Below are 17,655 nucleotides of genomic sequence, written 5' to 3' on the forward strand. Positions count from 1 at the left end.
CATGCCGTGAAAGTGGCGAGTGCTTTCTTGTTGGGAAGATTCCAAATTGAAAAGCAACTACACCGATATCACTGATTATAGTCTACGTATTCGAAGGTTCGACAATATATTCAGATTGTTGGCGAGCCTATAAAACAGATGAGCTTGAAAAGGCTGGTTACAGCCAAATAACTGTAAATCACGCTTTTAATTATGTTGATCCAACAACGGGTGCTCACGCCCAAATGTAGAAAGGCTGTCGTACGTTGTAGCGGAATTCCTGTGAGAAAATAAGCTTTTTGATGTCATATTAAAAGCAATCGAGAGCTGTGATACCCTGGTCATAATTTTGATAACGAGGGCCGCGAAAATCAAGTAGTACCCTTATATTTTACAATTTCCTCTTTAATATTCACCCTTTGGCACTCAAAGTTGAAAATAATTGCACAAATAGTAAAGGTTAATCTCACAGAATTTGAGCCATATATTAAAACATAAGTCACAAGGGTCTCATCAGTAGGGCTTACCTGTTTTATAGGATTCTATTTAATAACTTTAGGAATAAATTTGTAAAACGTTATTTGGAAGTGCGTATTAATTTCTTTCGGTACTTTTCCGGCACAAACCTTGCCAGGCAGACTTTATTGGCGACAACACACAGTATATAGTGCATAAAAATTGTTAACAAATGTTAGTTCTAAGAAATTTTTAAAACATTCTAACATTGTTTAAAATTTTGTAAAATGAAAATAAATAAAGAGAATAAATTTGTAAAAAGTCATTAATTTAAGAATTTACGAAGCTTTCATGTTTCAACATCCTGATTCGCCGGTTCGAATCTCGTGATTCCAGGTGATCTCATCTCACGTAAACTAGGCTACAAAAATTTAATTCTCTCTATTATCTACATTAATTTCAAGTTAAATCTTAATTTGGAATATAAGTTTAAATGCAAGAATTATACAATTCTTACGAATAGCTTATTCAGAAATTCTGTAAAACCGCAGTGTTTTACTTGTCTAGTGCATTCTCATTAGAACTGATGAATATAACTCTTGCTTTTGCGTTTTCTATATTTTCGCCTTCGGATGAGCGGTGTGATTGCATCCTAATGGACTTAATTACCGCGAATGGCTTTAGGGCATAAAATTGAACTATCTAGTAAAAATTCCATGTAATTGTATGCCAGTATTGAAAGAAACAATCAATCTGATAGGAAATGGCTGCCACTTATTTTGGAAATGAGGCATAAAAGGTTACCAGCGAGGAAATTCATTTGGCATAGGTTGTACCATTTTTGGCGACTTTATCACTTGCGCTGGCAGAATGGAAAAAGTGCCTTTCTTTCTCTTTCTTTAAGCAAAATATGTTTCAGTTTTATGAATTAAAATTTTAAAAATTTGTTATTTGTAAGGACTCGAGATGCTTGGTTCACAAATGGGGGCGGTCTGGTATTTACGTATTAATGCAACCACCTAGCTAAATCTGGCGATTTTCTTCAGACAGATTTCCGCCTTCAGATTTTTTCATTTATTTTTTCTTTCTGTTGAATAATTGAAAATCTTAGGTAAACAAATTCAACACTCAATAGTTCTAATACGGTATCTGCTGTACTTAAAAAAACTGCCATGAAAAACATTTATTAACTTAAAATTACATTTTTTTCACGCTTTACTTAAACGAAAGTTCCATTTTTTTATATAGAAATCATTCTTTGGGTAAGATGTCACGTAAAAGGATCTTCTCTTCTTCCTCCAATTCCAGCAATTCCACAATACTTGGGAGCTCTTTTAAGATGTTCGGCGGGCATATCCATTCGAAGTAGGCAATCCGTCTAACCATTTCTAAAACCACGTGTTTTGCAGCAGATCCACATCTTTTGTCAGCGTCCGCTACTAAGCAAGAAATGTCATACACGTGGAAACTAAAGAAGAAAAAAAGGAATAATTAGTTAAATGGGTTTTGCTGCGGGTTAGAATGTTTACTAACAAAGCTGATAACATAAAAGTAGAAAAGATTGTCAGATAGAAATAATTTAAAGCTTCATGTTGGAAAGCAATAAGACTAGATTTAGCTGTAGTAATAGGAAAGTGAATGGTTATTCCTTACTTAAATTCTGAACCCTTTAAGACTTTCGTACCCTAAAAGGGTTATAAGTTTGGAAACGCGAATTTGCATCGAATCAATATAAATCCTACGTTTCACTTTTCATTATAATCTGTTTTCAAAATGTAAGATACATTTATCTTCCAAATTAAATCTGTCTTTCGCAGGTTAATAATCTAAGCTTTTTGAAAGCAGTAAATGCAATTCTTAAGAAAACTCTGTTTCTATTTTTGAATCGGATTGTTTTAAGTAAGAAAAATGCATTTAATTCATGATGTGTTTAACCCTTTGCGGCACAGTGTGTTCGGTCTGGACACACCTAGAAATTTCCTTCTGTACACACCTAGAAATTTCCTTCTGTACACACAGAAAAATTGAATGAAAAAGGATTTATAGGTTACTATAGGTTACTTTGTACCTTCTTTATTTATAGTAGGTGGCAGCTCAATACAAACCAGTCCATATATTTTAACCATGTTTATTTTCTTAAGACCCTTCATTTTTCAAAGAAATCTTCCAGATTTTTTTAGGGTATAAAAGAAATTGTTTGAAAAGAAATTTCTATGTTAATTTTTTGGCTGAATGCTTATCTCCTTATTCTATATTAGTTTTAAATGTTTACCTTGAAATCTTGCCTAAAATCAAACGGCGAACCCTAGGTGTGCCCAGAAGGGGCTCACCGATAATCTAGGACAACTGAGAGTCTGTAGTCTTTGTTTCTCCGCATCTCATCGGTCAGTTCATTGACAAGAATGTTCGTTTCAGCACTCTTTTCGAAGCTCTATTTAATCAGTGTGCCCACTTTCGGCACACCCACAGAATTAAAACGATGAGTGCTGTCTTCACAAAATTTTACTTGTGTTGTCCTCTAGGCCTAATTAGACTGCCTGTTTTTTTCTTATATATATATATATATATAAACTCCGACTTTTAAAGGTAGCGTGCCGGAAAGGGTTAATTAAAAATATTAAATATTTTTGTAGAAAACGTTACAAGTTACTTCATAGAAAACGTTGGACCTAGAAATCAGGAAACATAAAATTTCGTGTAAACATGAACTTAAGCGTATACGCCTGCAAGAATGGCACAAGATTCTCAATAGCCAAGCCTTTGTTTTTCTCTATAAAAACACAAAAGGTATGAATACGAAAGAATTAAATTTTGTTCCCACATTATGTTGTATAATCTTGCCAATACTTTTTCGACTTGCAAGTTTACGTCCTTGTGCATTTTGTGTAAGAGGACATATCAAAACGAAAGTTTCATTAGATTTGTGGGCTTTATGTCCAGCTATAATTGTCAGGCATTTCCTTCGTTAGCTAATGTGATCAATTATAGGCCCAACTGCCAATACTTTTTTTAATCGTTGTACTACTTTGTTATAGCGGCTAATGAGATTGAATCGCCAGCTAAACAAGATATCTCGTCAAAATCTCGCTGCATGTTTTTTCTCCACGCGATCGTATATTAGCACCGTGTTGCATTTTTACTTTCACAATGTGTCCTTATATTATTCATTTTTGCTAAGGTTTTCGGGTACTTTTCCGTTTTGCCGGCCCCGGCAAAACGGAAATAATGGTGTAACTGATGCCAATAATCGCCAATAATGGTGTAACTGATGCCAAACGGATGGCAACCTTTAACGCCTCATATTTTAAAAACAAGTTCCAGCCATTTGTTATATCAGATTGATTGTTTCTTTCAATATTGGTATACAATTACGTAGAATTTTTACCAGATAGTTCAGTTTTATGCCCTAAGGCCATTCGCAGTAATTAAGTCAATTAGGATGCAATCACACCACTTACCCAAAGCCGAAAATATAGAAAAGGCAAAGTCAAGGGTTAAATTAATCAGTTCTAATGAGAATGCACTTGCGAAGTAAAGCACTGAAGTTTTACATAACTTCTGAGTAAGCTCTTCGTACGAATTGAAATAATTCTTACATTTGTGTTCCAAATTAAGATTTAACTTGAAATTAATGTAGGTAATTACTGACAGAATTAGATTTTTGTAGCGTAGTTTACGTGACATGAGATCACTTGGGGTCACGTGATAAGAACCTCCAAATCGGGATGTTGAACCATGTTCATAGCAAAATTTTAAATAATGTCTTTATTTATAGGCTTTTAACAAAATTTTAAACGATATTAAAATGTTTATGCCTTCAAAAAAAAATTCTTAGAACTGGCATTTTTAAATATTTTTTAAAATATATTTATTAATATGACGTTATTTGTTAATATGACGTTAACAATCTGTATTTTACCAATTAATGACCCACGTAGCACATGACTTATTAAAGACGTTGCAAACTGGTCCGAGAGGTTGCAAAGTGGTCGTTGTGTAACGTTTTTGATACGTCATGCGCTACCTGGGGCGGTAGATGTCATATCATGTTTTGAAGAAAGAGGTCTTTTGCCTGCCAAAAGAGTACGCAAAAATGAAACTTTTGTTGACAACGAAACCATTTGAAGGTGCAATGTTAAAAATTGCAAAAAGAAGGGCCTTCCTGTTGGAAATAGCTTTGGCGGTTGCAAGATGCAGTTCATCACTGCTATTAGATTCGCGTATTCTTGGCAGACGAGTTTACGTCCCTGAAATGGTGTAACAAATAGTTTAATATGTATGAAAGTGCTGCAGTTAACTGGAACAATTACATACGAAAAAATAATAAAAAGTAAGGATAAGGTTTTTTAAAAATATTCTTAGAAAACACCATATGAGTATTATTGTTATTATTATATATTATGTAGTTTATTTTTACACTTCGCGTTTCATAAGCATGGCAGAATTATAGCTGAGACCTTGGCGCAAATCTAAAATCGCCAGGCATTGTTCTGAATCGCTACAGCAAAGAATTACCATTAATAAAATTTTATAAGGAGACTGGAGGATTTGAAAGCGGGCAGTGGACGGAATAAAACATTTTTACCTCTAGTGCGCAAGTCTGTCCAGGGAAAATTCTAAAGGTATGCCATTTCTAAATATGCTGTTACTTTGCTGTTGAATTGAATTTCATGTAAGGTTAGTGCGAAGAACGTGATATTTAATAAATAAAATTAATGTGCGAAAATAATAAACAACAACAAATTGTAAGCCATATTGCTAAGAAAACGAGCATTTATAGAATGAACTGAAAAAAGTAATAAAAAAGGGTATCCTACATTAACATTCGTAGAGAATTCTAAACATATGCTGCTATGGTGCTTTTAAAATTTTTGGGATTTGCTTTTGAATTGTACTTGGTGTAAATCGCACCGTTGCTTAATAGTGAAGCTAAAATGACAAAAAAATGCAACAGCAGACTGTGCTAAGCTGTGAGCTAAGCGAGAGCGAGGACGATCTTGACAAACTCTTTTATGTGACCGTTAAAATATGAACCATTTCAGACATTTTCTCCGCATTTTTTTCGGGGGGGGGGCAAGTTTTACAAACATTGCGAAGGTGTAAAAATGATCATCAAATGAAATTATTAATTGAAAACAAATTATTTGGAAATGCAGTTGGACTTCTAATTTCCACCCAAATTTTCAGGAAGAGCACCGCGGAGATCTGATGTTTCTGATTAAATGCTCAAAAAATAACACTTCCAAACATAGAGTGGACGGAAGTCAAGCGAATGGACAGTATGGGTAGAAATTGGCGAACTACGGGTTTTACGGCAAAGCGCACGAGGGCTACCTGCCTAAGGAGAATGATGCCTTCGGCGGAGGGCTTTCTAAGGGGATCTGGTCCGAATTCACGTTGCTCATGAAGAAAATCGGAAAAACTCTGATACAGCGGGAGTGTATGTCTGGTATGTAACTCAGGTCGAACGACTAGGGTTCAGCGATTTTACCGCTCTGCCGCTGGAGGGTGGAGAATTTGCCGAAACACTTATAAATGTTTCCTTGTGTATAGATATAGTCTCCAAAAACGTGGATTTAAATTAACGTAACAGAAGTTAAATTCAGTTGCGCTAACATATTGAAGAGTACTCGTAAAATAACACCGTTGAGCTGACTCAGAATTTTACCGGCGCGTCGTTTAAAGCATCGTCTAGCAAAATGCCAAATGCAAAAAATAACTTTAAGGAGGACTGGCGAGAATAACCAACAGCAAGATTTAGCTACAACAAGCTCTCATTTAAAGATACCGATTATGAAGTTGCTTATTTGATACCTTGCATGACATTGATAAGGTAACAGGTAAAACTCCGAGAATGGTAAAAACGTGAGCTGTGTAACTTCCGGCTCAAAAAATTGACCCCATGTGAAGCCATTACGGAGACATCACCATGTTTAACTATAGGCTGTAAATTTTTGGATCCGAAATTATGCTCGCCTTCTGCATACGGTGCGATGGTTACTATTGCAGAAAAATTTAAATATACTTTCCTGAGTGAATATAATTTCTTCCAAAAGTTATTCGTCTTCAACTGATGAGTTTTTGCAAACTCCAAACGCTTTTTCTGATTTTTCAAGCTGATGAATGGTTTCTTTTAACAATTCTGATTATATATCCAGCTCATCTAATTATATTTCGCACAGTTTCAACACTTCCACTTCTGCCAATGGTTTGAGAAGATTCTGTAGCAAGTTTGACTGCACTTACTTTAGGATCAATGGTACCGGAAAAATGCTCACAGGAAAAAACCCACACAGAAAAAAGCTCACATGGAAAAATGCTCACTTAGAAATATGCACACATGGAAAAAAGCTCACATAGATATATGCTCACATGGAAATAAGCCCGCTGATAAATAAAATGCGTAGAAATATCCTTACATTAAGCGATTTGAACATTGTACACCTACGTTAATTTTCCAAAGAAAAATTATTTAAATTACTAAAACAGCTATGGTATATATATATATATATATATCAAAAACTGTATAACTTATGTTTAGATTCAGTTGCTATATAAGATTAACAAATGGACTGTTTTGAGGAAGGAAGAAAAATGAAACAGAATATACAGTGAAAATTGTTAAAATTGTTAAAAAATAAATTGTTAAAAAGGTAAAATAATAGTACATGTAAGTTACACATTGTATAATATAAACATTTAGAAGTATAGTAAATATAAATAATTATTTTATTTAAATTACATAAGATACCTTATTATATATAAATCATATATATATATATTTCAAAAAGTTATAAATACGTAAAATTACTGAATATTAGCTAATATGTGTAAATATCTAATTTTATCATCGATTTCATCATAGTTTCTTACATGATTCGCGATTACTAAATGTATGTTTTCATATTTACTTTTTTACTTCAGTACACCTTTTATATACAAAAGCTAATAATAAAAGTTGACAGGCTAAATCATTTTTCAGTCCGTCAAATAAAAACCACATACTGAAATAGCTACAATTAAATAACGAATTTAGTACCTTATGAAAGCTTTCGTAACGATTTATGGTTTTAGAAGATTTTTCGGAGGCTGCTTCATAATGATTCCACACTTCGATTAGAAACTGCGATCTTCTTGAACGGTTTTGGTTCCAAACTTAAATAACTACATCCAAACCTCAATTCCTATAGATACACATCAAGAGTATGCAAAAATAGAGTAAAAAATAACTATTGTCAGTTACAAGAATAAAAACTGTCGTACAGGGCCAGTGGTATAAATAAGTATTATTATAGTACATGCAAAATTTTAGTATAGTTTTCATTCTTTTATATACAGCATCTGAAAAGGTTAATGTAAGCATCTGTCCAATAATTATTTCAAATGATTAAATAATTTTTCTTTCGAAAATTAAGTAGGTGTACGATGTTCAGATCGATTAATTATTGATTGATTAATGTAAGGATATTTCTACGTATTTTATTTATCAGTGGGCTTATTTCCATGTGAGCATATATCTATGTGAGCTTTTTTCCGTGTGAGCATATTTCTAAGTGAGCATTTTCCCATGTGAGCGTTTTTTTGTGTAGGCCTATTTCTGTGTGGGCTTTTTCTTTCCGTGAGCATTTATACCTGTGAGCATTATTCCTGTGGGCTTTTTTCCTAGAAGCAGTATCAATATTGATATATTTCAAAATTTTCCTTTTGGTAACATCATTCAGAAAACCTTTCCTTCCTCTTACACTTATATTTTCAATCCATCACTTTTAAAATTTTCCGAACACGCATGTGACTTCTACCAACAATTTTATTTATTCCATGATAATATTTTCCTTTTTTATAGAATGCTAGTTCGGATTTCCTTGCATCAATAAGGCCCAGTAGCGCCCAAGCAGTTGCTGAACACTGGTAGTTCGGTGCAAGATTCGAATCCCGCGAACGGGCTGGCTGCATGGGCGTTTTCGTCGTTTTCCCCATGTGCAACGTGTATACGAACCAGTTTCCCTTAGAAATTCCTCCACGAAGGCATTCCTCCCCTTAGGCAGATAGCCCTCGAGGCCTTGCCATAATCACACACACACCTTGCATCAAAAACTGGTTTCTCTTCGAGGAGCAATTTTCTATTTAAAAGTATTTCTTAAAGTTCATATAACAAACTTCACAAAAGTAAAGAGGTTTAAGATAAGATTACGCAACATTAGATGAAAATAGAAGCCACGAAGAAAAAATATAGTGGGTAGATAAATATATTTTTCATTGGTGTATTCTCAATATTTCGAGGCAAAAATGTGCATATGTTTACTTAAAATGCCTCCGTATGTTTTTCCTTTTAGACCTTTTTTTTTGTTAGTTGTTCTTTATGTTTACCTTAAATTAAATCAATTGTTATGTATAAAAATATGTTTCCGCTTCTTGGCAATGTGTTATTTATATTCAAAGTTAGATTTATCAAGTAAGGTGTATTCTCAATTGTTTGAGCCCACTGTATGCTTTTTCAATCTTATACTATATTTGCAAACTGTGAATGTTTTTGCTTTATAAGGGATTGAATTATGTTATTCTTATGTTCCGGGTAAGGTTTTAGCCTTTAATAAATCTATATGCAATAGTTGTAGAATTATCGACAATTTAAAATGCAACTAGGGACTAGCACTAACGTGACGGCTATTTATTTAGATTTTAAATTTAGTTGAATAGTGAATTAAGCCAGTTGGGGCACCAAATTCAGTGTGTTTTTGCCCAGTGGGCCAAAAGTTAACTTATGTAGTATTACTGTACACTGATAATGTTTTACAATTTTGAGTGCAAAAATTGTTTTTGTACTAAACTTGATGTTTTAGGGTTTTTTTGGGGGGGGGATTTTACGATTTTCAATGAAGATGTTGAGTTTTTATGCCTTGCGACGGGAAAAGAACTGAATTAATTAAATGAGACATAAGTTATAAAACTATTCTACATATTTTCTAAATCTCTAGATACTTTTGAACTGAAAAACTTAAGAAAGTGTGGCTTAATGTTTTGCTAACTGCATGTATTTAAATGGAAAAAGGTGTATTCTATATAATTATGAATACGAAGTTTAGAAGCTCTGGTCCCGAAAGGAAATATGTAGCTCCTTCTTGTGAATATTAGTCTTTGATAGGAATATATTACAATAATTGATTAGCTTATTAGAAAAGCTTAAATTAGTATTTTTATTTCTCAGTTATTATTTTCGACTTTTTAATTAAAAATGCATTCATTTCCGTGTTATCCTGTTGACCGTAAAAGTTGGCTGCCAACGACCCAAGAAATTTGGCTGAGATCCGCGGAAGTTGCGCGAGTCGTTACTGAGAAATCTTGAGCCACAATTTTGACTGCAATTCTTACAATGATACATTCGTCTGTCTCTCTGTGCAGTCAACCAAATGGCTACTATTGTGAAAGTATTCGATACGCTTTGTATAAAGGCCTCTGATGTTTCCTATTATTTTTGCGGGCGCTTCGATGTTACTGGAAGCTCTGTTTGGAACGTTAGTAGTACAAATTTCCGCAGTGATTGTTCCATCTGTTACTCCTATGTCACCCATACTACTGAGGTTTTCATTCAACACATATTAACTTTCTCAAATTGTAAATGAACTTAAGTGCATCACTCTGTGTGTTTCTACAGCTCACGAACTCATTTTTACTTCCTTGCACGAAGTAAAGGAAGTATTATAATCACGAAACATTACGGGTACCATATTTCAAAGAAAACATCCATTTTCGCCTCTATCGAATGCAATTTAGAGATGTTTTGGCGTCACATCTGTACGTAGAAGACAGAATAAAGGACCCTTTTTCCCCAAGCGAATTATAAAACGTGTATGTATCTCGCATAAATCAAAAACGAGTAGCCTCAGAACGTTGAAATTTTATATATAGGACTCCTATAATATGTAGTTGCGCACCTCCCTTTTTCGTTGCAGTCGGTCGCACCAAAAGTGTATAAATATATATACTCATTCTGTAACTCGGTTCAGTGTGCTCAGTTGTTTTATTCTTATATGATGTTAAATTGCGCATTTCTTGCTTTGAAAATGATTGAATTATGTTGTTCTTACTTGCGGTATAGGGTTTTATGCCTTTAGTTAACCTAGATGCAATAATTGTAGAAATATCAATAGTTTAAAAGTTGTTTATGTGCGGCTAAGCCTAATTTTTGTTTACCATAACAGCCATATTTGTTTACATTTGAACCTTGGCAGAATACTGGATTTGTTGCCAGTCTAGAGAAACTAAGCTTCGCAACAACAAAGATAACGTCGTCTTTTATTATTGCGAATTAACTCATGCTTAATACATTCTAGAATTAACATATAATTTTTTAAATTATCCTGTACATTGACTTAGCATAGCGTTTACAAGAAATTAAGTCAATTTCTACACCTTCAGTGTCTTTTTGGGATGCGTGAGCCCAAAAGTAAACTTACAGTTTTCTGCACCGAAAAATCTGCCTTCATGCTCGCTGGTCGAATTGCTTGTTTTTGCATAGAAACTCTAATTTTAATTATAAAAGTTGTTCTTTAAACTGTTTAACTATATTTATTTTTGATATTTTTCTATATTTTCAATTTTGAATAAAAATGTTTTGAGATTTTAAATATTTTTGCCCTGCCGTGAAGTGAGAACTGAATTAATTGAATGAGAAATATATCTCTAATGAAATTCGAGGAAATAATTTTAAATGCAAGACAAAAATGCGTATAATTTAATATTACGTACAAGGAAGTCATGTGGTGTACACATCAGATTTTTTTCAAAATGGAGTGGAAACATTTTAGGAAAAACAAAGTATGTTTTATCAAGAAGCAGTCAATGCATCAAACGCAGATAGCGCGTGCAGATATTATGTCTTGTGAGATCATGCTTATCCATAACCGACACTAAATTCCACTGCTTGTCTAGAGTTTCACAGCCGACGGGATAATACGTAAGTACCGTTTTAAGCATTTGAAATGTAACTATCGAAAATCACGATATAAATTATACTTGCAAGCACACGTAGCTGTTCCAGTTTTCATCACTTTCCTCAGTGACTGTTACACTGTCTGCTTCTTCGGTGGTTTTCTTTGTCATCTCGGAATATAATTCAAGAGCACGCTCCGTTGCTTCGTAGCAAGTGGAATTTTGCTCCTGGATGATGATTTTTAAGCATTTGGCATTTTCAGAAACCGCTATAAAATTCAGAAAACTGAAAATGAAAAGTTGCATTTTTTACTCGAAGATCATAACGAAATAAACAAGTATATTACATACATAAAGCTTATTTTTAGTAAAAATACTTATTAAAAATTAACCAGTTAAGAATGCATAAAAATGCAGCAATAAAATAATATTCAATTATCTACAGTGGAGTATAAAGTAAAGAACAACTTAGAAAATTTAGCGTTATCTGTGAAGCCTAGAGACGAATGTTCTCTAGCCTTCCTAAATTGTGCATTGGGATTTCATATGCTATAGAATTACGGATTAAAAATTTGAGGAGGAAATATATACTAGTTTGAAAAAAATTGTCTACTGATAAATTTTATCTTAGACAGAAAGAGGAAGTGTGGTTCAGAATAACCCTCAACAATATATTCTAATGCGTTACAATATATTCTAATGAATTTAATTACACTGTGAGTTATTTTTTGTGAAATTTGCACCCATACTTGTACAAACACAGATCAGAGCTCATAGAGGCTCACTAGAATTGGCTAGAATGCAGTAACTAAGCTTCCTAAGATATTACAGGCATGGTCAATTGAACTCGGTGATAATATATAAATTGGTTGTGATAAGGTCACATTAAATTTGTGATCTCGTCACCCTGGTCGATCCCATCAAACCTCATTTCCACAATCACGTTGTTGATATGAGATAATCTCTTTGCCTTCCTCTTTCCGTCAACTCAATAACACTAAGGATCCTCATCCCCCCTGACCGAACTAGGCCCAGGGATTCAACCCAAATCCTAAAACCTTGGAGAGATCGGCACCAACGCACCTGGAGTAACGCAGACCCTAAGGCGTTACCTTAATAAACGAAATTAAAAAGAACATTAATGAAGGAACGACAATTTTTTTTCCAAATGTTGGAAGGGTTATAAGATTTTGAAACTGACACACACATAGAACGCATATGAGGAAGTGCTAAATGGCGAAACAGCTCTCCGCCACTTCCAGGTCCTAGTTCACTGTTCGTAAATTTACTACCTACCGGTCGCTAGGGCTACCTGAAGCAGAGAGACATTACCCAGCGTTACCGCGATGCCCAGCCCCGGCTAATAGAGTCGTCAGCTCTAGGACCTGCCAGACCCATGAGTCGACCAATAAGTGATCTTTCTGGGGCATCCAGAACCACAAGGCTCGTAATTTGTGTACCCCCGTGAGCGAGGCGTACTAGGTACAGATCCTGGACAGTAACTTCATAGAGTTCTCTACGTCGACCCCCTATGGGAGGAACGTTATTTACATATCTGATCTTAAAAGTTGTTCATCCACTAGGGCTAGAGATATGAGGAAAATATTTACGATCTTTTAGAAGAATAGACTTGAAGAAAACATACTTCTGGTTACGAGAATTAATCTACGTACTTTGGTCAGCTACGAGATTTCTGTTAGATTGGTAATGTCGCTTCTTTATCTTTAATGGTTTATCCTTTAATGGTTACTGGTTTATCTTTATCTTTAATGGTTTATCCTCTTTATTCTTTAATGGTTTATCCGTAGCGAAGCAGACCGTCACCAGGAAACCCGGGCTTTCATTGATTTTGGAGGGACTGTGTAATATTTCAAGTTCTCTTAAGGTATAAAGCACAATAAGAATTTTTGAATATTGTGTACATTACCCTAATCAGTGAACACTGACTTATTAGTGAAGAAAATTATTCCCAAGCATTTTAGGCTTAATTTACAATAAAGGCGACACGATCTGAAGTGCTCTCGGATGGAAAGTGGACACATGTTGTCCCTAAATCATCTTAGACCGAAACCACCGTCTCGCAGACACTACTAAACACTATCCACTTCCGGTGACTTCATCTGATCCAGGTTTTGTTTGGTTTATTGAATTATTTCAAAGCACGTGACTATCTCATCCAGAGGGAGAATAACAGTCGTCCCCGGACGCAATAGTAACCGTTGGGTGAATTTAAATCTTTCTAATGAGAACATCACGTGAAAAGTCATCTTGGTTCTTTCATATTAAATTCACCCCCTTGAAAAATATAGTCTTATTTTTAGTTTAGGGCCGAAACTGTTTAGAGATTAATCTTGGTTCGACAACCAACATCTCATTTGTAACGTGTCATTTCCTCCAGAGAAACTCCGCTAACTAGGACCTGGAAGTGGCGGAGAGCTGTTTCGCCATTTAGCACTTCCTCATATGCGTTCTATATGTGTGTCAGTTTCAAAATCTTATAACCCTTCCAACATTTGGAAAAAAAATTGTCGTTCCTTCATTAATGTTCTTTTTAATTTCGTTTATTAAGTGCAGTGGCACTACGATCAGGGACATTACAAGAGATGTTTCGCGACAAATGCCACCCCCCAAAATACATTTTGGAGGCGACATTCTTCCTGCATTATTTGTGAATTGCGCTACAGTCGATCTCTACAATACATCCGACAGCGCCGATTTTCTCCTTTTCTACTGCCGCTATTTCAAGAACACAGATCTCCCGGCGACTCTCAAGGACTCGGGTTCGAATCTCGGAGAAGAGATGAATTTAAATAGTCTGTACCTTCATAGGAGGAAACGATAGTTGCCTACTAGCTGTCGCCAGAATAAAATGAGCACTGCCTTTTTCCTAAGCCTAAAATGATTAGTGACCCCCCCAAATTCTGATAGTATTAGAGATTGTCATAGTTATTTTTTTATAATCGGCTTTCTTTCTTTGAAATTTAGCCTCTTGAGCGGCCAACCACCTTCAACATTTATCTTAAAAGAGGAAATATGTGTATAATGATTATAATCACTTCAGCCAGTCCAAAAAATATTTAATATTTTTAATAAACAATCTCTTGATTTAAATACATTTTTAATTAAATCAATCAGATTAAAAATGCATCCTTTAAACAGCTATTAAAAATTGCGTTTATTGCTTTTAAATCACTTGGTTTGCTGCTTAGTAAGAGAAAGATTAAATTTGGAAAGCAAATGTATTACACTTCGCAAAATGGCAACACGTTGGCATGCGGAAATAATAAGTATTCTGTTTGAGGCAGTGGCAGCGCATTGCTTTCAAATAGCCAGATATTTGGATTAAAATTGAAAGAATTATATTTTGCTGAATGCAAAAATTGTGTCGTGCCGGAGATAAAATTTTTTTTTTATTTTGAACCCTGTTGCCACTTCTCGCTGTCAAATCAAAAGTCTTCTAAACCGTTAAATTTGCAGAAAATGCAAATATAAATAAAAGTGAAATCAAAATTTAAAATTCGGGCTTCGACGTGCCAATAAGGTGGAGGTCTACCTGTAATAAAAATACGGTGTTCTAGGTGCCATCGTTTTTCCAAGATGCGAGGATCATATGCAATATATACAGATTCTTTATTATTTGACTTTTTTTTAATAATGGATCGTAATAGCGTTTTATGGCAACAATTTTAAACATTATTCGAAAAAAAAACGGGTTTAAAAGCTGATAGCACCTTTGGTGCTAAAAATAAGACTTTGCTAGTGGGTACCCGAACTGAAATCTGGAGTAAACTAATTCATCCCCCTTGGAGTTGATGAGTGTATCTAACCGTCATCAGTCTCCCTCTTAAGGGGGGGAGATGTAAATAATTCTCTTCTTCAGTACCATTTGTCATCACTGTGTAATTGGGAGCACGTCCGGGTAGCAATCGGATAATTCGGAGTTTGTGTTCGGGCGAAGGCATTTTCTCTCATTTCCGGCTCTTAAATCTTATGACTTTAAAAGATGGGAACCTCATAATTAATCTGCTGTCCAGAATATAGAAACAATTCTCTGTTAGTCCATGAAATATTAGTGTTCTATGAGAAAATTATCTGTTGTTTTTCGGTTTGGATTTCGGCTGAATTCTATTTTTTATATTCTCAAAGATTCCAGCTCAACAATTTCTTTCTATTTTGTGTTATGGTTTGCTTCCTTCTAAGAAAAAATACGGATTTAAGAGGATCAATGAGCATCATAACTGAAAATTTGCAATTCCATTTTTTGTTTTCCAATTGTAAAGTAAATCTCATTTCAAGGGTTAAACTGTATTATCTGCACAATGATCATCTTTGAATTTTATTGTTTTTATGCATGCAAATAGCTAAAATCAAGATTCAGATTTGTTGAGTGCACCTTCAAAGAACATTTTCTTTGATAATTAAAACAAAATGTTTACTATGCAGGGATAGAAAGATATCGCTGTATCTACAAATGTAAATATAATTTTTTTTTATCCTTTGTAAATTCTGCTGTTTGCATCATTTAGTAATAGCCATGGTAAAAAAGTATTCTTATTTTACTTATGATAGTGATTAGAAAGTTTCCAAATCAAGAGAATAAGATAAAATGACTAAAAGATGCACAACTGAAGTAAAATTAAGGTACTTTTCACCTTTGTGAAGAAAAGAATCTTCTCTGCAAGTATCTTCCAACACACCCAGGAGTCCTTTAAAATGTCGTCTGTTCTCTGCCATTTCAATCTCTGGACTGCAGTTTTCTTCGTAATCCCACGTACACTGAGTAAATTCTAAAATAACACTAAAAATATCCATCTTATTATTTGAAACTGAAAACACATGATGCATATATATATATATATATATATATATATAATTTGGCATAATTTTTATGCCGGTTTTTGCGGTACATTTAGAAGCTTGAAAAGTCTTTGTTGTAAATCTGGATAGTGATTGGACTAAAGTTCACAGCAATATGGATATTGCAGGGAAAGCACAGACGCTTTGAAGGGATTTTACTTTAATTTAATAATTTAAAATTCTATTGTCAATTTCTTCAAATTAAGTTTAATTTGGTAATAAAATTTTCTTCATATGTATATATAAACTGAAACTACATGATGGTTATATATATGGAAGATAAAAATATATGAATCAGAATTATAATATAACTATAAAACATTAATTCTTCCTCTCTATTCTAAAATCGTAATAACTTCTTTGCATTGCGTCATTTCTAGATCACTCTATGATCGGCGCAGCTCTGATGACGTAATCATTGGGAACTGAAACTGTCCTTGTAAACCAAAACTTTTCTCCTCGCGTGCCTCCATCTTGCATAACTACGCACTTCAGGTTTTGCTCGCTACTGTGCTAAGATGTGATTTCGCTGGCTTGCTTTCTATCCCAACAATATCAAAAATGTAAATCTTCTGTGGAAAGGCACGACTAGAGTGCCAAGTGATTGTGGCCACAAATATCAATAGGAAATAAAAATGTAATTAAAACTGCTTCGACTGCCAAGTTCTTTAAATACTACGCAATCAAAATTCTTCTTCAGTATGGGTCTAATCACGCATCTACAGTGATCCGTCTTTTCCTTGTGTTTTTATTATGACATATATATATATATATTATATATCGCACTGACTGAAGACTTATAATTTAGAAATTCTTTTCTAAATAAAATTCTTTTTTAATTTAGAAGACTGAATTCTTCTAAATTACGTTTTTATCATAGACGTGTCAATTTTCTGCTCTTGAATGCTTTCTGTGAATTCAATTGCTGCCTTAATTTCTGCATTGAAATTATTATAAAAATGTAAATATACTGATTGCGAATGTGTTAGTCCATAATAAACAGTAACTTAGCAGCCGAGGTTGATTAAATATTTATTTGTGTTTTATTTGATATTTGCCACAAATCACTTAGCACCCTAATCATGCCTATTTCAAATTATTTGCATTTCCGATAGCTTTGCGGTTATGTGAAATTTTTAGGTTATATATGAATTTTAGTGTCTTAAATGAAAATTTCATTGATTCTTTATACTGTTTTTTATCTCAAATGACCAGGAGAACGAAACACGTTTTCAAAACATATTAATCGACTTTTATGAAGCTTTAATTCTCTTCCCATGATGAGTCCTGAATTGGAGTTTCACCTGAAAGTAGATTAATTTTTTATTTTTATTATGCTGTACATTTTTCCCTTTCGCATTTTTTTTTCGAGTTTATACAACTATGAGTTCTTATTTTAAATTTGATTTGTTTAGATATCGTATACACGGTTGC

The 17,655-nt window shown here is 34.0% G+C and overlaps 1 protein-coding gene and 1 long non-coding RNA gene across 5 annotated transcripts in view; one reads left to right on the forward strand and one right to left on the reverse strand.

The window, feature by feature from the left end:
* Positions 1–17,655, forward strand: part of LOC146998345 (uncharacterized) — a 138,777-nt gene that overhangs the window by 6,438 nt on the left and 114,684 nt on the right. The window lies entirely within an intron of this gene.
* Positions 1,604–17,655, reverse strand: part of LOC118187607 (uncharacterized) — a 48,302-nt gene continuing 32,250 nt past the window's right edge. For 2 of the 4 annotated variants that reach the window (XM_035357864.2, XM_035357862.2), the window contains exons 3-5: positions 16,017–16,162; positions 11,453–11,633; positions 1,604–1,903 (exon numbers count right to left, since the gene is read on the reverse strand). In XM_035357864.2, coding sequence (XP_035213755.1) covers positions 1,687–1,903; positions 11,453–11,633; positions 16,017–16,162 — 544 coding nt within the window. In that variant the 3' untranslated portion in view covers positions 1,604–1,686. Of the gene's footprint in view, positions 1,904–11,448; positions 11,651–16,016; positions 16,163–17,655 lie in introns of all 4 variants that reach the window. The other 2 variants (XM_035357867.2, XM_035357865.2) reach the window with 2 other exon arrangements.

The sequence above is a fragment of the Stegodyphus dumicola genome, chromosome 3, assembly GCF_044657685.1.
Source record: "Stegodyphus dumicola isolate Sdum_Otavi_A_Nest chromosome 3, ASM4465768v1".
Lineage (NCBI taxonomy): Eukaryota > Metazoa > Arthropoda > Arachnida > Araneae > Eresidae > Stegodyphus > Stegodyphus dumicola.